The sequence below is a fragment of the Eschrichtius robustus genome, chromosome 3 (assembly GCF_028021215.1).
Source record: "Eschrichtius robustus isolate mEscRob2 chromosome 3, mEscRob2.pri, whole genome shotgun sequence".
NCBI classification, from domain to species: domain Eukaryota; kingdom Metazoa; phylum Chordata; class Mammalia; order Artiodactyla; family Eschrichtiidae; genus Eschrichtius; species Eschrichtius robustus.
The window spans coordinates 35,777,059-35,800,842 of NC_090826.1; the positions used below are offsets into that span (position 1 = coordinate 35,777,059).

A 23,784-nucleotide genomic window follows, 5' to 3' on the forward strand; every position below is an offset into this window, starting at 1 on the left:
CATAATCCAAATCCAGTTGGGTCTCTCTCTCTCTCTCTTTTTTTTTTTTTTCAGTTAAGCTAGTTTAATTGTAATATGTTGCAATCAAAACAGTCTAATATACCATGTGATAAAAACGAGATTGCTCAGGAGAGAGTAGGAGAAGAAGAGAATAGTATTAGCATTTCAGTGCTAACTATATGCCTGGAGGCCCTTGTGTGCTCTTCTAAGAAGCTTGGACTTTATCCTGTAGAAAATTAAGAGCTATTTAAAGGTTTAAATCGAATTTTAAATATGCTCGGTGGAAGGTACCTTTCTGAGGTCAGTGCTATAATCCCATCTTACAGAGGTAGAGATTGAGGTTCTTGGAAGTGAAGTAACTTGCCTAAGGTCACACAATGGATAAGTGTCCAGGTCAGGTATAATTTAAGAGTGGTCAAGCGTACAGGGGAGGAGGTGGTAAAGACTTTACAGAAATAGGTACCACTGGAAGGATGAATTGTTCACTAGGTGAACAGGGGTTTGGAGCAGGAAAAAGAGAGGGCAGACATACCAAGGAGAGGGCAGAGCATGTGTAAGGTATGGAGGTGTGAGACAGCACCTCACCTGCAGGTGTTGCCGACAGCTTAGAGTCCAGTGGCAAGAACCAGGAAGCTGCCATGGCAAAACAAGGCCTAAAGCACTGGTGGTGAGTGTGAGGAAGAGGCAAGCATGGAGCTCTGGTTTGTGATACCCAGTGAATCACACAGCCACCCGTGAAGACCTGAGCCTGGATTGAGTAAGCACAGACAGAGGAGAGAACACATCCCAGCTGCACAGAGAGACCTCTGAGTGGTGAAGGGCCTCCTTTAGAGACGGGATGTAGGCAGACTGTGGAACTGAGTCTTCAGCTGGTGTGGACAGGGAACAGACCCAGTTTAGAAGGGAGGAAAAGGAACACTGCCAGTGAGGGAGCTTGTCATCTGATCTCAAATCAAAATCACACAGTTTAAGAGATCAAACTGGGCTTTAATAGAAGAGTGTAGGTGACAACTAAGTGTGAGAAAGTTCACACAACTAGATTTGAAAATGACTTATCACATCAGGCAAACCAATATAAAAATGTTCCAGTGCCTGCTCTGCACACCGTGGGGGATGAAACGTGCCCAGAGGGTCTCTCCTGACACGTGAGCATAGCTGTATGCACAGACGAGCTGCAGAGGGAGGAAGAGTTACCTCCTCGTAGAGGGACTGGTCAATCATTGATTTAAGCAACAACTACTGACAGCAGGCTTCGAGACACTACCCTGAAGACAGTTAATATCTACTGAGCTTCTACTATTGTCAGGTACACTATTCTAAGCACTTTGTATGTATTAATGTATTTAAACTTCACAGCATCTCCCAAAATAAGGAAACTGAGGCACAGAGAGGTAAATCAACTTGCCTAAGGCCACACAGCTAGTCAGTGGCACGGCTAGAATTTGAACCCAGGCAGTCTGGCACTAGAAACTGCTCTTTTAACCAAAATGCTACATTATACTCTCTCTCCAAAGTCAACCTAATAATAATAATAATAGCAGCAACTACCACTTAACGTGTTTATGATGGTCCAGATGCCATAGTATGCCAGGCATGCACATTGCTTGCCAAAGATCATACAGCTCCTAGACGGAAGAACTGGATTCAAACCTTGGCAGTTCAGGGTGCTTGAACTTGGGGGACAGTAAAGAGCAGCAGGAGCTAGAATAAGTTTGTACAAATGTGGAGCGGAAGATAGGAGGTCATGGACCTTACCTGGTGGGAGCGGCACTGGGTTGTAGACAGACTGGGTGGTTGGAAAGCTTCCCAGAGGAGTAACTCGTGAGCTGAATTTTGAAAGATTAAGATTGAGTATTCATCACAGAACGATGGGGCAAAATGTTCCACACAGAGGGAACAGTGGGACTAAAGGAATGGAGTCTGTTACATTCAGGAAACTTCAAGCAGTTTGAAGTGGGTGTCAGGACAATACAGAAAATAAGTCAGAAGTCAGGGGCTAGATCACACAGAATCCTACTTGCCTTTCCAGGAAATCTAAGCTGTTTTTCAAACTTCCACTGAAGTAAATGTGAAAAAAAAAAAAAAAAAAAAAAGGAAGAAGAAAGAAATATCCCCAGAGAATCCCAAAGGGCTAATCCCAAAGGGCTAATTATGAAGCCCTTCAGACTAGTAGGAATTCTTTGAAGTCTATTTTCTCTTACTGCATGCATGATAATTCTGCATTCTGGGGCTTCCCTGGTGGCGCAGTGGTTGAGAATCTGCCTGCCAATGCAGGGGACACGGGTTCGAGCCCTGGTCTGGGAGGATCCCACATGCCGCGGGGCAACTGGGCCCGTGAGCCACAATTACTGAGCCTGCGCGTCTGGAGCCTGAGCTCTGCAACAAGAGAGGCCGCGATAATGAGAGGCCCGCGCACCGCGATGAAGAGTGGCCCCCACTTGCCGCAACTAGAGAAAGCCCTCGCACAGAAACGAAGACCCAACACAGCCATAAATAAAATAAATAAATAAATAAATAAACCCAAAAGTTAAAAAAAAAAAAAATTCTGCATTCTGTCTAAATTATTTACCTTCGAGTAAAATGGGCATTCTAGGATGATTTTTTTTAAAAATATTTATTTATTTATTTATTTAGGCTGCTCCGGGTCTTAGCTGCAGCACACGGGATCTTCGTTGCGGCATGCGGACTTCTTAGTTGTGGCATGCGGACTCTTAGTTGTGGCATGCATGTGGGATCTAGCTCCCCGACCAGGGATCGAACCCAGGCCCCCTGCATTGGGAGCGTGGAGTCTTACCCACTGGACTACCAGGGAAGTCCCTCTAGGATGATTTTTATCCTGCGACTTTCAGTATGCCTGGCACACTGCCCCTACCAACCTGCCAGGTATGTGGACCCCAGTTTGAGAAACACGGGAAGGAAACGATCAAAAGGATTTTAATCAAGGGAGTAATGTGATCAGACCTGCAGTTTAGACAGATGTATCTGGCAGCCATATGGAAGATGAGTTGGAGTGGGCAAGACTGGATACAGGGAGTCTGAACAATACTTTTAGGGTGAGAGGCCCAGAGCCTAAACTGCAGGGCAGGATCCTAGGGAGACAGAATTGACAGGATTTAGTATCTGATTGAGTTGGTGGGGGGTGTTTAGGATGGCTTCCATAGACCTGGCTTAGGTCACACCTAGGATGTTGGAAAAGAAACAGGTTTGAAGGGAAAGATGATTGGATTTGGACATTCAGAACCTGAGGTACTTGTGGATCATATGGGCAGAGATACCCAATAGGCATCTGCAAGTCAGCAAAGAGGGCTGGGCTGAAAATAAAACCTGTTTGAGTTATGTACATAAAGGTGGTGGTCACAGAGAGGGCAGGTAGAATAAGAAAAGAGGGTTAAGGACAGAGTACTGGAGAATAACAACATTCAAGAAGCAGGCAGAGGGGGACTTCTCTGGTGGCACAGTGGTTAAGACCCTGCGCTCCCAATGCAGGGGGCCCGGGTTCCATCCCTGGTCAGAGAACTAGATCCCACATGCATGCCGCAACTAAGAGTCTGCATGCCACAACTAAGGAGCCCGCCTGCCACAACTAAGACCCAGCGCAACCGAATAAATAAATAAATAAATAAATAAATGCTTTTTTTAAAAAAAAGAGAAGCAGGCAGAGGGACAAAAGGCGAAAAGCTGCAGAGAAGGAATGGCCAGAGAGGCGGGAGCCGGTGAAGGGCAAGAGGTGAAAAGTTAATGGCCAGCACTGTTAAACACCATGGAGATAAGTAAGAAATATAAGGACTGAAAAAAGTCTGGATTTAGCCATCAGGTCAGCAGTGATCTGAGACAGGGTAGTTCCCGAGGAAGGGTGGAAGCGGGGCTATAGAGTGAATGTGAGGTGTGCAGGAAAATGGTAGGCTCTGTATTTCACGAGCGTGGCTGTGAGTCAGTGAGTGGGGACATGGGCTCAAGAAGGACTAACATGGAAGGATACTAACCAGGGCCATGAAAATGGGTGCAGCCCAGAAAAAGTAGTACAAAAAAAGAAATAAGGATGCTCTGCATTTGGGGTGTGGGCCAGAGAAGATGAAGAATCAAAATGACCATAAACTAGGGAAATTCGGGTGAGAGCCAGGGAAGGCAGTGGAATGGCAGAGGGAAAGCGGGAAGGGGAGCAGCCTAGGGCTCCTTGGATTTGATTCAGTAGGGAAGGTTATCATGACATGGAAAAGTATAATTTACTGCTTTTATGGGGGAGTCTCTCTGGTACATATATCTTGCCCAGGGGAGAGAGGGGGATACCTGAGTGGGAAGGTGACTTCTGGCATTCAATGCATTTATCTCTGTGGTAACTTACTACCTCTTTGATGAATTTTCACTAAAGAACTAGTGAAAGCTAGAAAACAATTTTAGGGAAGTGATCTAGAGGGGTGTGGGTATTTTAAGCTGCAGGTGACAGGGAACTTTAGGAACAGTCTGGAGGGGTTCAAGGGATTGGCGGGCTGACCTAGGAAAAACCTGGCCTATAATAACATAGTCATGCAATGAGGAATATGAAAAATGCCAGGGATAAACAGGCTGGAGAATCATTGCCAGAGACTTTAAAGCTAGGAAGGATCACTGGGAGCACCTAGGCGAGAAAACTGAGGCGTAGGGAAGTCAGGGGCCTTGTCCATAATGTACTTGGGGAAGCTGCCATGTCCAAATGGTAGGCAACAGCTTGAGAACATGTGAACTCATCAAGAGATGACAACAGAGATCCAGGACCTGCCTCAGAGACGCACAGGAGCTCAAGAACAAAAGAGAGATAAGTTAAAGGGAAGAAGAGAGGAAGTTTGTCCTGCGGGACAAAACACATGTTGAAGCAATGGATGCTATGGCCCTGTCAGATGGATTGGAGTTTACCTTCTGTTCCAGTTAGAAAGCCCCATCTGCAGGGTGGCAAACCCCTTCCAAGTGTTAGCCCCTGTGTGTTCAAAGCTGACGGGCCAGAGCCACATCGAGCCTCCACAGGTTGGTACAGTGAACCCTCCGGACTGAACCAGAAAGGGACCACAGCCCCCAACCCTACTCCTGGCCCATTGCTAAACTTCAATAGGCTAGCCCCCCAAATCTGGAACAGATGGCAGAAAATGTACATCCCTTGGTAGTTTCTCTGAACAGTAATCAGGAGTTGACCTAGGGTGGGCATTTGGAAGGATTCCGCCTCCGTCCTGCCTGGTGCTGGGATCAGCTCACACGGCTCCTGTGTCCACAGGGCACAGAGAATACATTGTCCATAAGGAGGATTATTCTGTACAAGAAGCTCAGACAAAGGGAGAGGTTGTTCCCAGCTGCCTGGGGGAGGTGAGGAGGGGGTGGGAAAGGGACCAGCCTTGCACTGGGGCATTCCTGCAGAGCTCAGCTTCTTCCCTTCAACAGCAGGACAGGAGGTGGGCGCTACACCCACTGCAGCTCAGTCCTAATGGCAGGACTGATAGTGGAGTCAGAAGGAGCACTTAGCTAGAACCTATCTACCTTGGCTGTTTCCCAAGAAAATGCAAGGTGAAGTTAGGTGACCTAGCTAGGTAGGGCAGCAATAGACACCAGGAGGGGAAGAGAACAGGGTGACTGGGGCAATGAGCAAAAGGGAGGTTCAACAATGACTGAGTCCCAGCCTCAGGGCAGAGCTGGAGAGGGAGTGGTCCTAGCAATGGGTGTCATGCGAACACTGATGCAGTAAGCGTCCGCCTTCAGCAGGATGACCTCTGGGCTACAGAAGATTGAAGTTTCACAGCTGCTGCTTCTTTCTCCATCCCAGACACACACCTGGGAGACGATGGCCTAATCGCATTCTCCCGGGGCCCCAAGAGTAGGAGAAAACACAGGCCCCAGGCCAAACAGAGCCATCACAAACTGAGCAACAGTACCAGAGTGGAGCAAGAGGGCCATCTTTTGCAAATCTGGAATCTGAGCAAGGGAGCAGGTCAATGTCCTCTTCTTGAAAGGAAACTCTGTATTCCCTCCTTTGGGAATGAGTGTGTTAGGGATGGGAGATACTCTCCATTGAGGCATTTACTGGGCTGTATGGGCCCCAAAGTGGGCAATGCTACATAGATTTGTGCACTCCAGAGGATCTGGGGTTGAGGGGTTGGGAATGAGAGCACGTGCTCCCGGAGTGAATATAAAGACATGAATGCCTGCGGAGTAATGACTGTTGGTTTAAGGGCACAAGATGTAGGTGGGGTCCTGCATATGTCCCTGTTGGCGCAGGAGGACATTTCCACTCCGGGAGGACAAGGAAGCCATTTCAGATGGTACTTTGGGAATGGCGTCGATATTAGCCTGGGACAACAAAGAAACTTGGGGTGGTTTCAATAGGTCCAAAAAGTTTTCAAGAAACTTTCAATAGGAAGGAATCTTTTGGCAGAATAAAGGACAGCAGTCACCAAAAGATGCTCCAGGGGTTTCAGAGAAGCACACCTTGAACTCTATCCAGTATGACAGTTAGCTCTGCATTTCCAGTGCGAAGGGAAGAGAAGATAAGGAACATCTGAGTGGGCTGAAAGACCAGTAAGGGAGCACTGTTGAAGTGGGGGACAGGTCTGACATTGCCTCAGAGCTGATGGCAGGACTTTCCGTGCTCTTGTGTACTATGATCAGTGAGCTGTGTGAATACCATTTCTTGTCTTGATGGAACAGGAATGGACGTGACATCTGCAACCACTTTTCCAGCCCTTTGCTGCCACAGCCTGGCAGAATTCTGCCTGGCACCGAACAAATGCCGAAGTACTAATGTGTGACAGAAGAGAACAGAAAAAAGGCAGCTGGAAGGTATGAGCAGGGCCTCCTATTACCTCTCAGGACATTTAGATCAAAGCTAATCAAAGATAAGAAAACTTTTTATTGGAAAACAAATTAGAATTGCCTTGCAGCAACCTTGAAAGTCTCTGACATGTAGTCTCCAATCCCTACATAGCTGTCTCAATTTATCTGCTGTCAGATTAACCCTGACACAGTGGCCATCAACTTAAATAACTTTTTTCAGAGAAACCCTTTGGTCCACTTCTGCTGACTCAACCCCTGCCCTAGCTCACAACAGAGAGCTAAGCAAGGCAGCTTAAGCTGGAGACCCAAGCCCACTCTGCTCTCAGCTTTATAAAAGCAGGCAAAAGTACTGGCGGCTGCCACCTCCCGCCATCCATCTGGCCCTTATTGGAACCACAGGCTCAGTGTACTGGAGAAAAACCATCCTGGCTGGAGCCCAGGAACCAGGCATATTATGAGGATAACTCAACCATGATGAAAAATGGTGTGAGGTGCAATTCCCCTCTCCCTCTAAAATAAGAAAAAAAGAGTCTGGGGAACAAGGGACTTTTTCATTTGCTAAGAAAAACCCTTTCTCACATAGTCCGGCCTGGTAGAGCCACTCCCTGAGGAAGCCCCCATATACCGGGCCTTCAACATCTTCCTTCGTGTGTGAAGGGTAGGGTAAAGGATAGGGTACTTTGTGACTATTTCCCAGATAAGAGCTGAATTGGCTTCTCAGAGGATGGAGAGTAGAGCAGGCCTGAGCTTCTCCAGAGCCACAAGTGGACGGTCCGTCTCAGCCCAGAGGCCTCGTCACCTGCAGCTTGGAGAGATGGCCAGGATGGAATCTGGGCAGGAAGGCCTGCGGAGACAGTAGGCCTCTAAGGACATAGAGGCTGTCATCGTTTCTGGCAGCACGAAATAAGCACAGGCTTTCAAACAGAGCTGAGTGGTCCATGATCTTGTGTCCATCAGCTCACCACAGACATGAAGCAGTATCAGATCAGGATAAGTTCTGGATCGAGGACTGAAGAGGGGGCAGTGGGGAGAAGTGGCTGTAGAAACTCTCATTTATTGAATACCCATTATTTCATAGACTGTGCCAAGTGTTTTACATTCATTTTCCCATTTTAATCCTCACAACAACCCTATGAGGTAGGTATTATCACCATTTATAAACAAGAAAACCGGCTCAGAAAAATTCGGTCACTTGCCCAAGGTCACACAGCTAGTCGGCAGTGGAGATGGGATCTGTCTGTGGCTGAAAGCCCGTATTCTTTTTATTATACCCATCTAGGTCAGCTTTGGGCAAACGGCAGCTTCACTGCCCAACTCTGCAAAGAGCACCTGAGAGTGGAGGTTGTCGGCCACACTCACCGCTGGTAGGGATGCATGGAAGCCGACTTGATGTTGGTTTTTATTCCACTTGGCATTTTCCCTAAAAGGAACATGAAGAAAGACACCTGAAGCACAGTAAGACATTCATGGTAAATCAGAAATGTGGTCTCTCAGGTTCCCTTCTGCACCTCCGCTATCGTCTCAGAATCTCTGTGGCATCTGACCCTGGACGGCAAGGCTCAGAGGTATGGCTCCTCGTCCAGCCCTCTCCCTGAAGGTGTCTAGGAGGAGGAATAGTGGGAGGGGTTGGAACACACCCGGCTCCTGCTCATCCCCTCCTAGAAAAAGAGAACTAAATCTGTGGGACCCCCATTTAATGTCACAGGTAAAAGAGTGCTATGTCCTCTTCTTATTTTAATTGTCCCTTTGCCTAGACAGCTTGGAAGAAAATACCTCTTCTAGCTGCCTGCATCTGAACTCTGCCAGGCTGTTCTTATAATTACTAAAAGCGAGCAGGAGAGACAGGATACAGAGAAAGGAATACACGCAGCACCGGGAAACTTGCCTGCTTGTCCATTCCCAACACACCTACCCAATGGTCCTAATGAAGGTCTGACCATTCATTTCTCTACCTAAGACAAGACAGTGACAACACACCTAATATCCAGAGTTAAAGGGGACAGAAGGGTAGTTGAGACCGAGGTCTGAGATGGGGTGGGAGGTGAGAGCAGTTTCTGCTCGTCAAAGTTCTTCCTCATTGTCTGGTGCCTATTAAGAGTCTCAAATGAGACTTTTACTCCAAAAGCTTATTTTCTGGGTCACAGTCCAAGGGAGAAAAGGAGAATATCTCCAGCTCTGGGGATGCTGGGGCCCCAGATAACCCAGCTTATTCCCACTTCCCTGCTCAAGGTCTGCCACCATGCCAATCCCTGTCACCTTACCTGGTTGACCTGCTTGGGCCATCTGCACCCCACTGAGCATTGGCTGCTGCTGACTTGGAGCTCCTGCCATCTGCACCTGCTGTAATCCTGAGGCTCCTGCGAGGATTGTCCCAGCTCCTGGCTGGCCCGGCTGGCCAGGACCACTGCTGCCTGAAGGCCTCCAATTAGACAGCCCCTTCCCAAAGGCAACAGCTGCCACTAATGCATTGGTGTCTGCTGGGTTAAAGGTCTGCTTGTTCGGCCGGAGACCTGAAGAAAAAGGTAAGTGGGGACCCCGAGGTATGCTTCTGGCCCTGGACCGAACCTAGCAGCAGGAAGACCAGTATGGGTACCAGGGCTTGGAGTTCTGACTTCAGCAGAATCTAGGCTCCCTGGCAGCCCAGAGGAAGAGCCAGAGGACCCCCATGACTATCTCAGAATACTCCCTTCTCCCTTTGCCCATTTCCTCCACCTGCTCCAGGGCTGGCCAGAAATACAAAAGGCTAACAGAATGAACGCATACCTTTTCCTAAGCAGCTCATCCTTACGTCCTCACTTCACCACTACCAACACCACCCTTCCTATTGATCTTATCCCTCTTTCCTCCTCCGTTTTGCCACCAATACCTCCGTACCTCCACTCTCCGCTTCTCGTTCCTCTTTGCTGATTTTCTCCAGAAGGTTTGAGCACATTTTATTCAAGCTCTGGATCTGCTTCTGCAACACACATAAATTTGTGCAGAGATTAGGGCAAGCAAGAAATGATTACGGGGAAGTTTCTTCCTTGGGCTATTCCAGGGGCAACTGAGGGGTAACCAGCTGTGCATCCCTACCATACAGAGGTGGTAATGCCCAGCTTCTCATGATAAAACTCGGGGTGGGGGCAGCAGGGCAGTGACTCAGTCCAACCTGAGCTGCATCAGCACCAATGCGGGCAGCGTCCGTTGTCAGCTGCTTCTCTTGCTCTTCTACCTCAGGGTCAGGCTTGGTTCTCAGATGGTCAGGGACCACCTCATGGCTGAAAACAGGTACCCGTCCTTCAGTCTGCCTCTGTAACACACAGATTTTATTGATCCTACTGTGCACTCCAAGAAGATTCAATCTGGCCTGATATATACATAGTTCCTTCCAAAGGCAAACAGTGCATTTTCAGGGAAAACACAACCTGAGACTAACAATATCTGGCTTCCTAAGACACTATCCCCCTCACTCCATCCTTCAGTTCTGTCTTCTCACTCCCCTATCTCTACCAGACCTAAGGATAAACCTCTCTCTGCCACATTTAAATCAAAGATTGAAAGAGAAAAAGTCAGGGACTTCCCTGGTGGTCCAATGGTTAAGACTCCATGCTTTCACTGCAGGGAGCACGGGTTGGATCCCTGGTAGGGGAACTAAGATCCCACATGCTGCGCAGCTCAGCCAAAAAACAACAACGACAACAAAACCAAAAAAAAAAAAAAAAAAAAAGAAATAGAAAAAGTCACAAAAGAACATACTTTCTGCTCAAGACAGGTGTTGGAGGAAAAAGGTCTTTGTCTTGGTGACAAATGCCTCAGATTAATTCAGTTTGGGAGTGGCTCTCCCAACTCCAGAAGGACAAAAAGCAAGGGCTCCAAAATGCAGCCCTCGCTTCTTACTGCCACACACTACTGCACATTCAGAACTTCTAGAATAGCCAACCAACCACTGCGCCCTCAGTCCTCATCTAAGAACTTAATTTCCCAAGTTGCACCCTTCTCCTCCTCTTACCATGAGATCTTCATCTCGGTCTGGGGACAACACCAGAGGGATGATGACCTGGTTACGGAACAGTGGTGTCTTTTCATGCTTCAAGACCTTGTTCAGAGTGTTCAACTGTCCAGAGAGCAAGGCAAAGCTGTCCAGGACAGATGGCCTGGTGGTGGAAAGAAGGTGTCAGAATGTTCCCGGTAAAGGAGCCTCAAATGGGTCCTTCAGACTAGGAATACCCAGACTCACCCCCAAAACACTCATAGCCCTATGGCTGGCCTGGGCAGGAACTAGACTGGCTCACAGGGATTATGGGGTTAAGAAAGAGGGACACACTTTCAGTTTCTGATACAGATGGAGAAGAAAGGCAGGTCATTACAGCAGGCCCCCCTTATCTGCAGTTTCACTTTCCGAGGTTTCATCTACCCATGGTCAACCACAGTCCAAAAATATTAAATGGCAAATTCCAGAAAAAAACAATCCATAAGTTTTAAACTGGGCGCTGTTCTGAGCAGCATGATGAAGTCTTGCTTCATCCTGCTCTGTCCCACCCAGGACGTTAATCACCCCTTTGTCCAGCATATCCATGCTGTATACGCTACCCACCCCATTAGTATAGAAAAAAACCATAGTATATACAGTGTAGGTTTCAGTACTATCACAGTTGCAGGCATCCACAGAGGGTCTTAGAACTTATCCCCCACAGATTAGGGGGGACTACTATATTTGAATGGGGGTGAGGACAATGGCAAAATAGGAACCATGGCTACACTATTATCGCTAAAACTTCAGAAACTGGGTAAAAGTCTCCTTTCTGGCCTAAAAATAGTATCCACACTTCTAGAGTAGATTGGACCTAAAAGACTCAGCAACATCCGTGGCAAGAGATCCAGTATGAATACTGTAATGGGAGGACCCACTGCAGGAGGACGTCCTCCCAGAGAAGTCAAAGGATGAGAATCAAAAGCTAGTGAGAACCTGGGCTGGGAAACTGGGCATTTCTCTACTTCCTTACCATGGGGGCCCAAAGCCAACTTCAGTTTTAAATGTTGGGAAACCCAACTCTTTCTAAATCAAGAGATGTTTGCAAACTGACAAATGCTTACGTCACTGGAGATGTCCTATCCAGCAGGTGGCCTGGCCCCCCCACCCATGGAGCCCTCCCCAGCTTGCCCTGGCAACCCTTACCAGGTCAGCCGGTCATATTCATTCTCCAACTTGTAAATGAAACTCCCCAGTGAATTCTTCAGATCAGCCACTTGACTCAGCAGTGCATCTAATGATGCCTCAAGCTGCTTCTCCTCCCTCTGCACCAACAGGAATAGGTTGGTTACTCAGATGAGTGTGAGAATGACACATACAGAGGAAGGCTGAAAAGCCAGGATGACAGTGTGTGACACCAGTCCAGTGACACAGGATCTCATTGGCATAGGGAGAGCCAGGTTGTTTACTTTCTTTGGTATTAGGGTTACAGACAGCGTCAACCCTTAGACCTTTAAACCCATTCATCTGACCTCAATTCCTCCTACCTACTGATTCCTTTCTCTCATTGCTCCTAATCCAGGCCTGGTTTTTCTCTGTATTAGGTACACTCTATTCTCTCCCACTGAGCAATTTTCACCAGACCTAATGCCTGGGGTTTATTATCTTTTGGGCACCTCTGCAGCATACATACTCTGGCTTCCTCTGTCCTAAAACCTGCCGGTGAGTCTAGCCTTTCTTGCCCATGATACAATCTCTGGAAAATCTACCTACACATGAAGGCTCCTCTGGATACCTGCCACTGCCGCCGCCACCACCGCTGCCACCCCCCACCTTCATTTGCCCTCAGTCTTTGCTGCTTCAACCTCCTCCTTGCTAAATTAATCTGCACTCATTTTTTCTCTGTGCCAATATTCCTGTGCCCCTTTCACAAGCTTAGTCAACCTATAAAAACTTACGGAGAGGCTACCAGCTGCAAGAAGCTAAGTGACAAATGAAAAACAAAACAAACAAACAAACAAAATGCACATGCCCCTAAGCACTACACAAACTATTTTAAATGCTGGGGGAGGGGGGTCTCCAAAGCATTTCCTTTCCATCTATGGCCTCCAGTTTAATTTCATTTCATCCTTAATTACTATCGCGCACAGACTAGGAAGAATGAAGCAAAACTGTCTGACCAAATCGCCAACGTTTAGGACAGGAGCCTTGATCCTGGGTTCCACCCAGGGCCTCAGATTATATTAGTCTGGCTTTTGGCCACCGCGGTCCCACAATTCCTTCCACCCTCGGGCTTCTCTCCAATTACAGATTACCTGTTCTGTCGGCATCCAACAGCGGCCATCCAACAGCCTAGGCCGGGGCCTGAGCCGATCCACCACTTTCTTGAGCCGTTTTCCTTGGACTGCACCTCAACCTTCCCAAATTACAACCTGATCCTTTCCCACACCCTAGCAAGTCAGTGCTGCCTTCTCCCTCCCGACTTAACCGCAGTCTGTCTCCCGTCAGCCGAGCTCCACCCCTATCTCTCATCTGCGCCGCTCCCTCGCCAGTGGGCCTCTGCCCCATCGCGCGTCCCCTTAATCGACGGTCGAGGGCTCTACCCTCTCTTCTCAGCCCCAACTCCTCACTCCCTCCTCCGCCAGCCCACTCTCGGTCCCGATACCCGAAGCTAGCTAGCGGTCACTAGCGCCAACCTGGCCCTCACCTGCATTGCGGCAACAGGGGCGGTGTCAAAGACTTCCTCTTCCGTTTCCCAAGTCAGCCAATCAGAAAGCTCAGGACTCGGCCCTCCCCCTCACTTCCTGTCCCGCCTGTCGCCAGGCCGCCGGGTCAGGGGTCACGAGCGGAGCAGCTTCTCTGGCCCGGGCCGGCGCGGGAGGGCTGTGTGATGGCCTCGGAGCGCCCGGAGCCGGAGGTGAGGGGCGGGCGGGCGCAGCGCTGGGTCCCGAGATCCGAGGGGGAAGGCCCGGCGGCCGGGCGCGGCCGTGGCCGCCTCCGGGTCCGGGGCCCCCGGGCCAGCCCGAAGCCCAGACAATCGTATCTCCTCACCCGCACTTTCCTGGGGGGGCTAGAGAAGGAACTTGTCGCTGTTTTGTTTGCCGAAATTTCATCCACGACGCCAACTCTAGGGCTCTCGGGTTCTTTGACCTCGTAATGGTATTAAGAAAACCTGTATTCTGATTTTCCGTTGCAGTTTCAGTGGGCAGCTTTGCCAGTTGCTGCATTTCTTCAAATATTGGAATGGCATAAACAGCATGAATTTAGTTCTATCGCTCATGCTTTTGGAGAGCAACTTTGGTTTCATGAAAAAACATTTGACTCAGAGAGAAACCTCGTTCCGGTATTGGCGCTGCCGTGTAACTATCTGTGCAACTTCGGGCAAGTCTTGACTTCCCGGCCTGTTTCCTTCTTCATAAAGTACTTATCATTGGTGTATTGTTAGGGTCACATGCTTTAAATCAGAAAATGCAAATAAAGTATCCGTAAGGTGCTAAGGACCATGCAAAGAACTTTATATACATTGTGTCATTCAAACTTGTGCAAAGGAAGGTGGCAATACCCACTGTCATTTACAGGTAAGAAGCTGAAAATCGATAGAAGTACCTTACCCAAGTGCTACTCTCAGCTGGGGTGTAGCAGAGTTTTGGAGTTAGAAGATCTGAGTGTAAAATCTCGGATTTGGAAAGAACAACGTCACTAGGAGAGGGGCCCGGTGTTACAAGAGAATATATGAGTAGATGGGAAGGGTGAGAGATGTGTATAATGATGCAGATAGTTGTCATTACTTATCGAATGCTTACTGTGTGTCAGGGACCATCTCAGCACTTTACCAACATCAGTTAATACTCTGAACCCTACTCAGTAGACAATACTATCGTCCCCATTTTTTTTATTTTTTTTTTTATTTTTTTTATTTTTAAATTATTTATTTATTTTTGTTCATTTATTTTTGGCTGTGTTGGGTCTTCGTTTCTGTGTGAGGGCTTTCTCTAGTTGCGGCGAGCGGGGGCCACTCTTCATCGCGGTGCGCGGTCCTCTGACTATCGCGGCCTCTCCTGTTGTGGAGCACAAACTCCAGACGCGCAAGCTCAGTAGTTGTGGCTCACGGGCTTAGTTGCTCCATGGCATGTGGGATCTTCCCAGACCAGGGCTCGAACCCGTGTCCCCTGCATTGGCAGGCAGATTCTCAGCCACTGCGCCACCAGGGAAGCCCTCATCCCCATTTTTCAGTTGAGGAAACTGAGGCACAGAGATAGATATTAAGAGTAATAAAGTTGCACAGCTAGTAAGTACCAGAGCCAGGACTCCAAAACTGGTGGTCTGCTGTAGATCTTGTGTTCTTAGTCATAATGTTTACAGTATAAATAATAAAGTAGCCACAGGATGGTGAATCTCCAATTCGATGTCACGAGACCCAAGATTAAATATGGTTGTAGGAAACTACCCTATTAAAAAGGATCAGATGTGTCGACGGGGTGATGGAGTAGCCTACGCATCAGAAATATCATTGAGAAAAACCGATGAAGGAATTTGGAGTATGTTCTGTTATGGGTTAAAATGAGAAGAAATGGAGGGATGTTGTGGTGAAATACAACATACCTTTTAGGCAGGTAGTCTAAAACAGCACTGCATCCAATGCAAGGCATATATGTCAGTTTTCTAGTAGCCACATTTAAAAAGGTTAAAAAAAAACAGGTAAAATTAACTTTAATAATATATTTTTCTTTAACCCCATATTTCCAAAACATTATCATTTCAATATGTAATAAATATTAAAAATTATGAGATATTTAACATTCTTTTATTGTACCAAGTCTTTAAAATCCAGAGTGTATTTTACAGCGTATCTCACTTTGGACTAGCAACATCTCAAGTGCTCAGTAGCCCCATATGGTAATGGCTACCATATTGAGCAGCGCAAATCTAAAGGAACTTGGTGTCAAGACATACGCTCCTGGAAGTCTCACTCAGCCAAAAGTTCATTTGTTGAATTCTTGATTTACATTTCTGAAAATTTTATCTCAGAAGGTAAAGGGAGTAAAGAGTTCTGCCCCTGAGCAGAAAAGTGACTGATTTTTAGAGGTTATTGCAATTCCAAGAGAGAAATATTGGGCATAGTCAGATTTAAGAAGTCATTCATTCCTCAGATACTTAAATTATTTCATGCTGCTGCTATGGACTCAGAACTGTGCTAATTATCAGGGTGGATACGGAGCAGTGTAAGACACATTCCCTGTTCTAATGGAGTGCACACGTTGAATTATGATAATAAGCGCTTCAAAGGAAAAGTACGGAATGAATGAGTGTTTAACAGGGGTTCTTAACCTAATTGTTCAGTGGAGGGGGTGGATCAGAAAGCCTCAGAGGAATGACATTTAAGCCTGAAGAAGGAGTGGAAGGTGGCTGTGAGAAGAGGCAGAGTGCATTACAGGCAGAGGGAACAGTGAAAATCCTGAGGTGAGGAGGAACTGAGAACCTTCAGAGAACTAAGACGAAGCAGCTGCCAGTGTGGGCGCAGTGGCAATGAGAATAGCTAACACGAGTGCTTACTGAGTATCATCTAATACTGGGAAAACCCCTGTGAAATAGACACTGTTGGGACTTCCCTGGCAGTCCAGTGGTTAAGACTAAGCCTTCCAGTGTAGGGGGTGCGGGTGCGGGTTCGATCCCTGGTCGGGGAGCTAAGATCCCACATGCCTCGTGGCCAAAAAACCAAAGCATAAAACAGAAGTAATATTATAACAAATTCAATAAAGACTTTAAAGATGGTCCACATCAAAAAAATCTTAAAAAAAAAAAAAAAAGCACTCTTACTATCCCTGTTTCTCAGATGGGGAAATTAAGGCACAGAGAGTTTAAGTAACTTCACCAAGGCCTTATAGTAATAAGCAGCAGAACCAGCGTTTGATCCAAGGCGCTCGAACTCAGGTGGAGGTGGGTGAGAGAGAAGGCTGGTGAAGAAGATTCAGGTTGAGGCCGTGCTACAGGTTCAGGACTTTGGCATAAGTACAGTGGTTCAAAGGCATGTGGAGACTACATTATTTTGTGGGATTCTGTCAACAGAAAACAGCACAGGGGTTGGAAAAGTCTCCAGGAATAATTTATACCTTAACCACCAAGGGACAGGGGCAGTGAACAAACAACAAATTAACGAGATGGACAATGTTTGCTTCATCCTGGTATACGTGGTATGCAGCACAGTGCCTGATAATGTTTTATTCATCTTGCTATAAATGGTATATAGGCCTCAATAAATGTTCCAAAGAATGATAGGCTTCCTCTATCATTGTTCTGACTCTCCTGATTAATTGCCACAACATCCTTCTGAAGTAGACATTCTTTTCTTTTTTTAAAATTTATTTTATTTATTTATTTTTGGCTGCATTGGGTCTTCGTTGCTGCACGTGGGCTTTTCTCTAGTTGCGGCGAGTGGGAGCTACTCTTCGTTGCGGTGCGCGGGCTTCTCGTCACGGTGGCTTCTCTTGTTGTGGAGCATGGGCTCTAGGCGCACGGGCTTCAGTAGTTGTGGCACTTGGGCTCAGTAGTTGTAGTTCGCGGGCTCTAGAGCACAGGCTCAGTAGTTGTGGCGCACGGGCTTAGTTGCTCCGTGGCATGTGGGATCTTCCTGGACCAGGGCTCGAACCCGTGTCCCCTGCATTGGCAGGCGGATTCCTAACCACTGCGCCACCAAGAAAGTCCCTGAAATAGACATTCTTATCCACATGTTATAGATGAAGAAACTGAGGCCTGGAAAAACTAACTTGTCCAAGCTCACCTAGATAGCAAGTAGTAGAGCCAGATTTAAATCCAGATCTCTGACTTCGAAACCCTGCTTTCTCTTTGCCAGACTGCTCCAGTGCACTTCAGACTCAGAAGGATTAAGTGTCAGGGATTAAAGCTCCATATGAGTGTGGGTGCTGGGAGAACACAACTAATTCAGGGATTCTCAAACAGGAAAGCGGAAGAATCACTTGGGGGAGCTTGTTACGTATAGCTTCCCAAGCTCTCTCAGCTCTTAATTCAGTTGGTCTCGGATGGCGCCCAGGAATCTGCATTTTAACAAGCACCTCAGGTGGTTCTGATGCTGCTGGTCCTTGGATCACACTTGGAAAAATACCATTCTAGCTGCTTTAATTAATTCTTGAGTCTTTAGTTCTGTTAAATCACCTCTTTTTTTTTTTTTTAATGAGCTATGGGTGTGGCTTTTTTTTTTTTTTAATTATTAGCACCTTTAATTATTATTTATTTATTTATTTATTTTTTTGGGTGTGTTGGGTCTTCGTTTCTATGCGAGGGCTTCCCCCAGCTGCGGCTAGCGGGGGCCACTCTTCATCACGCTGCGCGGGCCTCTCACTATCGTGGCCTCTCTTGTTGCGGAGCACAGGCTCCAGACGCGCAGGCTCAGTATTTGTGGCTCACGGGACTAGCTGCTCCATGGCATGTGGGATCCTCCCAGACCAGGGCTCGAACCCGTGTGCCCTGCATTAGCAGGCAGATTCTCAACCACTGCGCCACCAGGGAAGCCCTAAATCACCTCTTGAATGTGAAGAAAACTTAGAGATGATGTTTGTGAAAATGTAGTTGTTGACTTGGAAGGGTCGTGTATGGGGGGAATGTTGCGAGAAAACTCAAGTTAGGAAACGTTCCTGGTTTCAAGACAGTGGATTCTATAAGAACTGATTGGTGAACTAGACTTCAGTTTGGCCTTGAAGAGTCAGTCTGTCATTCAAAATAACCTTCGAAACAAGGTGGAGAAATGGAAGCTGCACAGCAGTGGAATTAAGCAGCCTACTAACAAATAGTGTGAAGAAAATCTTCTAATAGGACAGTGCTTGTTTATATCCTCCATCTGGTGTATTCCCCTTTCCCTCCTCACTAGGCCAACCCTGCTCAGTCTTCAGGGTCACTTTCTCTTAAGACTCTTGCCTGAGTCAGGTTACTTCGTTACATGCTGTCATAAAACCACATTCTTATCCTTGGCACACTTAGTTTGTATTAATATAGTATTTAGAGTGATTATTTGATTAGTTTTTTCCTCCATTATAGGGTAAATCTTGTGAGGGCAGAGAATGCCAATTTTTGCTTTCCATTGTATCCTTAGGACCTAGCCCAGTGCTAGCATGTATCAGGCTCTCCGTAAATTTGTTGACTGATAAATGAATGCATGCTCACCTTGCCTTTGTCCTCTTGGGACTTGGATGAGGACTTGATGGCATCCTGATCAAATTAGCAGGGAAATTAAGCTGGAAAGAGATTTACTAGAAGACAAAACAGCAGTCAAGCTTCACAATAGAAAATAGGCTGGATTTATCCAATGTAATAGGACGAACTGAATAATTGTGTGTGTCCCAAAAAAGCCAGCTGCATGAGGAGAGAATGGAGGATGTGTCTAAGCAGCAGCAGAAGCGAGAAAGTCAGAGAGGTTTCTCGGGTCAATAACATGGTAAAGCTTCGCCTGAAGTAAATAGAATCTAGGAGATTCTGAATCTGTGACCTCACCTGGGTATTGTGCTCTATTCTGGCCCCCACATTTTAAGTTGTAAAGTAGACCAGCCAGAGCTCATCCGTAGGCACGTGATCTGAGATATAAAATAGTGAGGGAACTTGAAACCATGCCGTTTGAGATACATGTAAGGAACCTGGAGATGTTTGTTATGGAGAATCAAAGACTCAGAACCATCATCAGATGTTTGATAGCTTCTCCTTTGGCAGAGGGTCAGATTTTTCCCTGTGTGGCCCCAGGAGGTAAAACCCAAAGTGAGTTAGATATGTTCAAGAGAACAGATTTCAAGAGCAGGTCAAGGTAATATCAACAAGACAGATTCTGGCTCAGTGTGAAGAAATTTCCAACTCTGCCAACTAAGTGGGGGTGAGCCAAAAAAGCTGAAGGGAATGGCTGTGCAGGACTTCCTCCAGACTCAAAGAAGCAGCACCTTGTTACTACTACTGTGTGCATTTATGTGGCACTTTTAACTTTACAATGTGCTTTCACCCATCATTGGGGTAGGTGGTGGTATTTTATAGAGGAGGAAACTAAAATTCAAGCCCAGAGTCTCAGCTATCATATCACATTTTCTTTCCATAATACTGTAATTCTGTCTAAAACAAATCTATTAGAGTTTACACTACAACTCCCCTTCCCCCGATTCCAGAATTGTAGAAAAGAAGATAATACCAGTAAAGAACATACTAGTGAAAAAAAAACTTGGTAAAAACAACTTTCATGGAGGCAAAGGAAAAGTCCAAACAACAGACTGGGTTAGTTTTTCCATAAAGCAGATGAGGAAGGATGAGAACTCTTGAACAACAAAAGCCAGATGTTGATAAAAATGAAAAATTAGGAATCTCTGGTAAGATACTAAGAACATAGCTTGAAATAGAGAAGAGAATAAATATAGCTTGCGAGAGCAATTTCCCTCATTCATACATTCATTCAACAAATACTCAAACCCTTAGTGTGTTTTGGCACTGCGCCAGTTACTAGAGATACAGCAAAGAACAATATAGACAGCCCCTACCTCCCTGGAGCTTCTACACTTGTAGGGGAAACCAACATTAAAAAATACACAAATTCTTCATTATGAACTGTGGTGGATGCGATTAAGAAGTCCAGACTGCTTTGTGAATGCCTAGCAGAGATAACAGTGTAGGGAATCATGGAAAAGTTCATTTATTAAACCCAGAGTGGCCAAGATTTTAGTCCTAGAAGATGAAGTGACTAAGTGTCCCCAGCTGTCCTTACGGTGCTCCCTCCTTTAACCCTGGCTCAATATGGGCCAAAACTCTTTTCCTGGATATTTCCTTGCATAACTGAAACAGGCTGGCACTTGAAAAAAAGTCTTTACTAAGCACCAAAGAAGAACAAAAGGAAAAATATGGAGACTAGTGTTAAGATTACCTCACCTTAAGAAGAGTTGTACTGCCTGTGATTCATTTTAAATGCCGCGTTTGCTTTGCTTAGCTTAGAACATGTAGTGAATTCACTTATTCAGCAAAATTTTATTGAGCATCCTATTGCCAGGCAATGCACCAGGCTCTGGGGATAGACTGATAAACAGAAAGGGCTGCTGAACTGGGATATCCTTCCTATTCTGATAATACTGAGCCCAGCCCGTCCTTTTTTAGATAAGAACCTTGGCAAGGATCCAGCATAGTTAACTTGTAGACAAGAGAGGTCACTAATATACCCACACCGGTTCAGCCAATCCTGAGGGAGAGGTTGCCTACTGGCGTTGAGCACAGTTGCTCCTTCTCTGAGAAAGCCAAAGCCCAGTACAAATTAATATATTTTATGGTGTTTATTGGTGCTCTAATCATACATATGGAAGCCATCAGGCCTTGAATTTCTTATAAGGGTGTTGACAAAATACCAATGAAAAGTTAATGTTAAATGTTTTACAGCACAATATGTAAGCATACCCAAGTTAATAGACTAACACTGTGGGAAAGAAATTAGGCAATCTGGCAGAATTTTCGAGATGTTAATCAGGGAGAAGACTGTCTTTTCTATTTATTCATTTATGGGAGTATCTCCTCCTGAGACCAAGGATCAGAGAAAGAGAGGGCAGGTAATTGCTGCAGTTTCCTTCTTTGCCAGTAGACCCCTTTTGTCTTTTTAGGAGTTTGGCAATAAGAGCGTTCAGTTTGATGGGACCTTTTGAGGGGGATGGTGGTTAGAAATGATGGGAAATAACTATATCTGATTTCTCTAGCTAACGGAAATCATCCTGCAACTTACTGGTTTCTGATGTTGCCTTAGTCATCCTTGACACCTTGTTTTTTTCTGGTTTTTTTTGGTTACTTTCCTCCCTACTTCAGTTAATCACCGGTTCTTGTCCATCTTATTCTAAAGATTCCTTAAAGTACAATTGAGCTCACTTCACTTGCTCACTTGCCTTGAAGGTTAGTTCAACTGACTTTTCCAAGACTCTCTCAGTGAAAGGCAGTGCTGGTTTTACATTCTAGCACAACTACTTGTCTCTTCAGGAACAGTCTCAAACAGTTCACAGAATGGCTACTTTGAGTAGCTCTGGTCTAGGCCATTGTCATCTCCCCTGGTTGTTAGGGGATCTTTCTAAATCATGTGGTAGCCAGATGGAATTTTTTTGAATGCAGATATAATAGTACTGCCCTGCTGAAAAAAGAGTTTGGTAGCTTGACCTAACTCTTGGATAAAATCCAAAATCCTAGCCAGGGCCTGCCTCAGGCCAGTGCAGGGAAACAGTACAACAGAGAGTAGTATTTCCCAAAATGTGATTTTAGATGGTGTAGAGACAAAACACAAAATAATACTAAATCACATCATATTGATGTTTAAATTGTCTTTTTGATTATGTCAAAGCATCCTTTCTATTTATAAACCCCCATCGTGTTCCTTCTTGTACCCACTTTAAATCTTTTCTGCTCTTAAGTCCCCAGTTTGATCCAGTTGTCACACTCAGTAGATGGGTTTTGCAGCTCATCAAGCCTGGGTTTGACTTCTGACCCTATGCCTACAAATTCTGCTAAGTCACTTAACTTTTTTGGACCTCAGCTTTCTTCTATTAAATGTTTTGTGTGAAGACTGAATGCAGTTACTTAGGTAAAGAGCCTAGTATTGGGCCTGGTAATAACCTGTAATAATTAACTTCTATTATATTCTTATAAGTGCCATGCACTGTGCTGAGTGCTTCATATGCACGGTTTCCCTTCATCTGCAGAACAGCACAATTAGATTGGTATTAGGATTTATCTCCATTTTACAAATGAGGACACTGAGGCTTAAATAGTTTGAGTGCCTTTTCCACAGTCTCACAGCTAATAAGAGGCTGAAATGGGATTCAAACCCAGGCTGTTTGAATCTGAAATTCTTGTACTTAACTTTTACAGTGTACTATTGAATGTATTTTAGGTGCTCAATAGATATGAGTTCCTTCCATCTTCTTCCTTGTCCTCTCATCCATGCCATTTCCTAATATCTGTTTCTGTACCTCTTTATGCTTGCCTTCTGAAGAAGAAAGTCTTCCTTCATCTTTAGTCATTGCATCTCTGCTCTCCACACTCTTCTCCGACATCAGGCACCCTTCATTATTGCTTTTCCAGGACTTTTTCCATCTCTTCTCCATGCATATTTCCCCATTATTGAAAAAAAAAACTTCACTTCCTTTTAACATCCCGTTTCTCAACAGGGAGTCACTGACTTCTGCTCACTTCCTCACAGCCTGTCATTTCCTCCTCACTAGGAACACCGGAGGAGAAATTTGCAGTTTGTCTAAACAGGAGGAGAGTAATCTTTTCATCTGAGGCAAGAGTAAGGGGGTAAAGGAATGTTAGAGAAACATTGGGGGAGTTCAGACCAGTTGACCCTTATTTTCTCTGCAAAACAGTAGGCAAATTTATCTGCCAGGACGGCGGGGGTTGAGAGATTGGAAAACCTGAGGGGAATAAGGAAAGGTAACTGACCAGGGAGAAGTAAAAGGATTGGCAAAGGCCACTAGAAGTGGCACCACTGGCAAGGTGACAAGTTTCTTTCTGTCAAAGTACAGCTGGTGTGGTATTTGTGTGGATAAGGAAGAAAGTCAAATTCATCCTGAGTCAAGATTTAGCTGGGCTTGTGTAGTGACAGGTGAGGACACGGGCAAAGGACCTGACACTTGTTAGGACACAGTTGAACCGACTGCCTATTAGGCAGTGGAAGGAAGGAACTAGAGCGTTGACAGCTGAGAAGGGTGGGGGTGGGAGACTGTGACTCTCAGAAGTTGGGCTTTGAGGTCTTTAGTAGGCTTGCCATTCACCCAGTGAAGATCCTTTAGTGCCTGCTGTTGTCAAGGCTTATTAGGGGGAACTGCCAGGCATTATTGTCTGCTCTGTTTTAAGCAATTTGCTAAGCACAGGGACACAAAAATAGAGCAAGACACAATCCCCACCCTCAAAGAACTTAGAGTTTATAGGAGAAACTCACATATCCGTTGAAATGTGCAAAGGTCACTTGGTCTACATAGAGGTCTTTATAGGGGGAATGGGAGCCAAGAGTTGAGAATTGAATCCTTGGGAAGCCCTTG

The 23,784-nt window shown here is 46.0% G+C and overlaps 2 protein-coding genes across 5 annotated transcripts in view; one reads left to right on the forward strand and one right to left on the reverse strand.

Annotated features, from left to right (window-relative positions):
* Positions 1 to 7,826: 7,826 nt before the first annotated feature.
* On the reverse strand, positions 7,827 to 13,485 carry MED8 (mediator complex subunit 8). Of its 2 annotated transcripts, none has more exons than XM_068537927.1 (7): positions 13,449 to 13,485; positions 11,948 to 12,066; positions 10,781 to 10,925; positions 9,941 to 10,081; positions 9,667 to 9,748; positions 9,054 to 9,302; positions 7,827 to 8,212 (listed from the first exon to the last, which is right to left on the reverse strand). In XM_068537927.1, exons 1-7 carry the CDS (start codon positions 13,452 to 13,454, stop codon positions 8,148 to 8,150), a joined length of 807 nt encoding a protein of 268 aa, XP_068394028.1. In that variant the 5' UTR covers positions 13,455 to 13,485; the 3' UTR covers positions 7,827 to 8,147. The 2 variants fall into 2 exon arrangements, with proteins under 2 accessions (XP_068394028.1, XP_068394027.1); XM_068537926.1 differs by lacking the exon at positions 13,449 to 13,485 and adding an exon at positions 13,057 to 13,409.
* A 74-nt stretch (positions 13,486 to 13,559) lies between these two features.
* The window catches only part of SZT2 (SZT2 subunit of KICSTOR complex), a 51,493-nt gene continuing 41,268 nt past the window's right edge, over positions 13,560 to 23,784 (forward strand). For all 3 annotated transcript variants that reach the window (XM_068539697.1, XM_068539699.1, XM_068539698.1), the window contains exon 1: positions 13,560 to 13,658. In XM_068539697.1, the coding sequence (XP_068395798.1) occupies positions 13,632 to 13,658 (27 nt within the window). In that variant the 5' untranslated portion in view covers positions 13,560 to 13,631. The remainder of the gene's footprint in view (positions 13,659 to 23,784) is intronic.

Excerpts from the sequence above, each read along its gene's own strand:
- MED8 (XM_068537926.1), bottom strand. Across the intron at positions 10,082-10,780 it reads ACCGAGATGAAGATCTCATG|AGGCAGACTGAAGGACGGGT; the intron begins GTAAGAGGAGGA and ends TGTGTGTTACAG. Across the intron at positions 9,749-9,940 it reads TTGGTGCTGATGCAGCTCAG|AAGCAGATCCAGAGCTTGAA; the intron begins GTTGGACTGAGT and ends TGTGTGTTGCAG.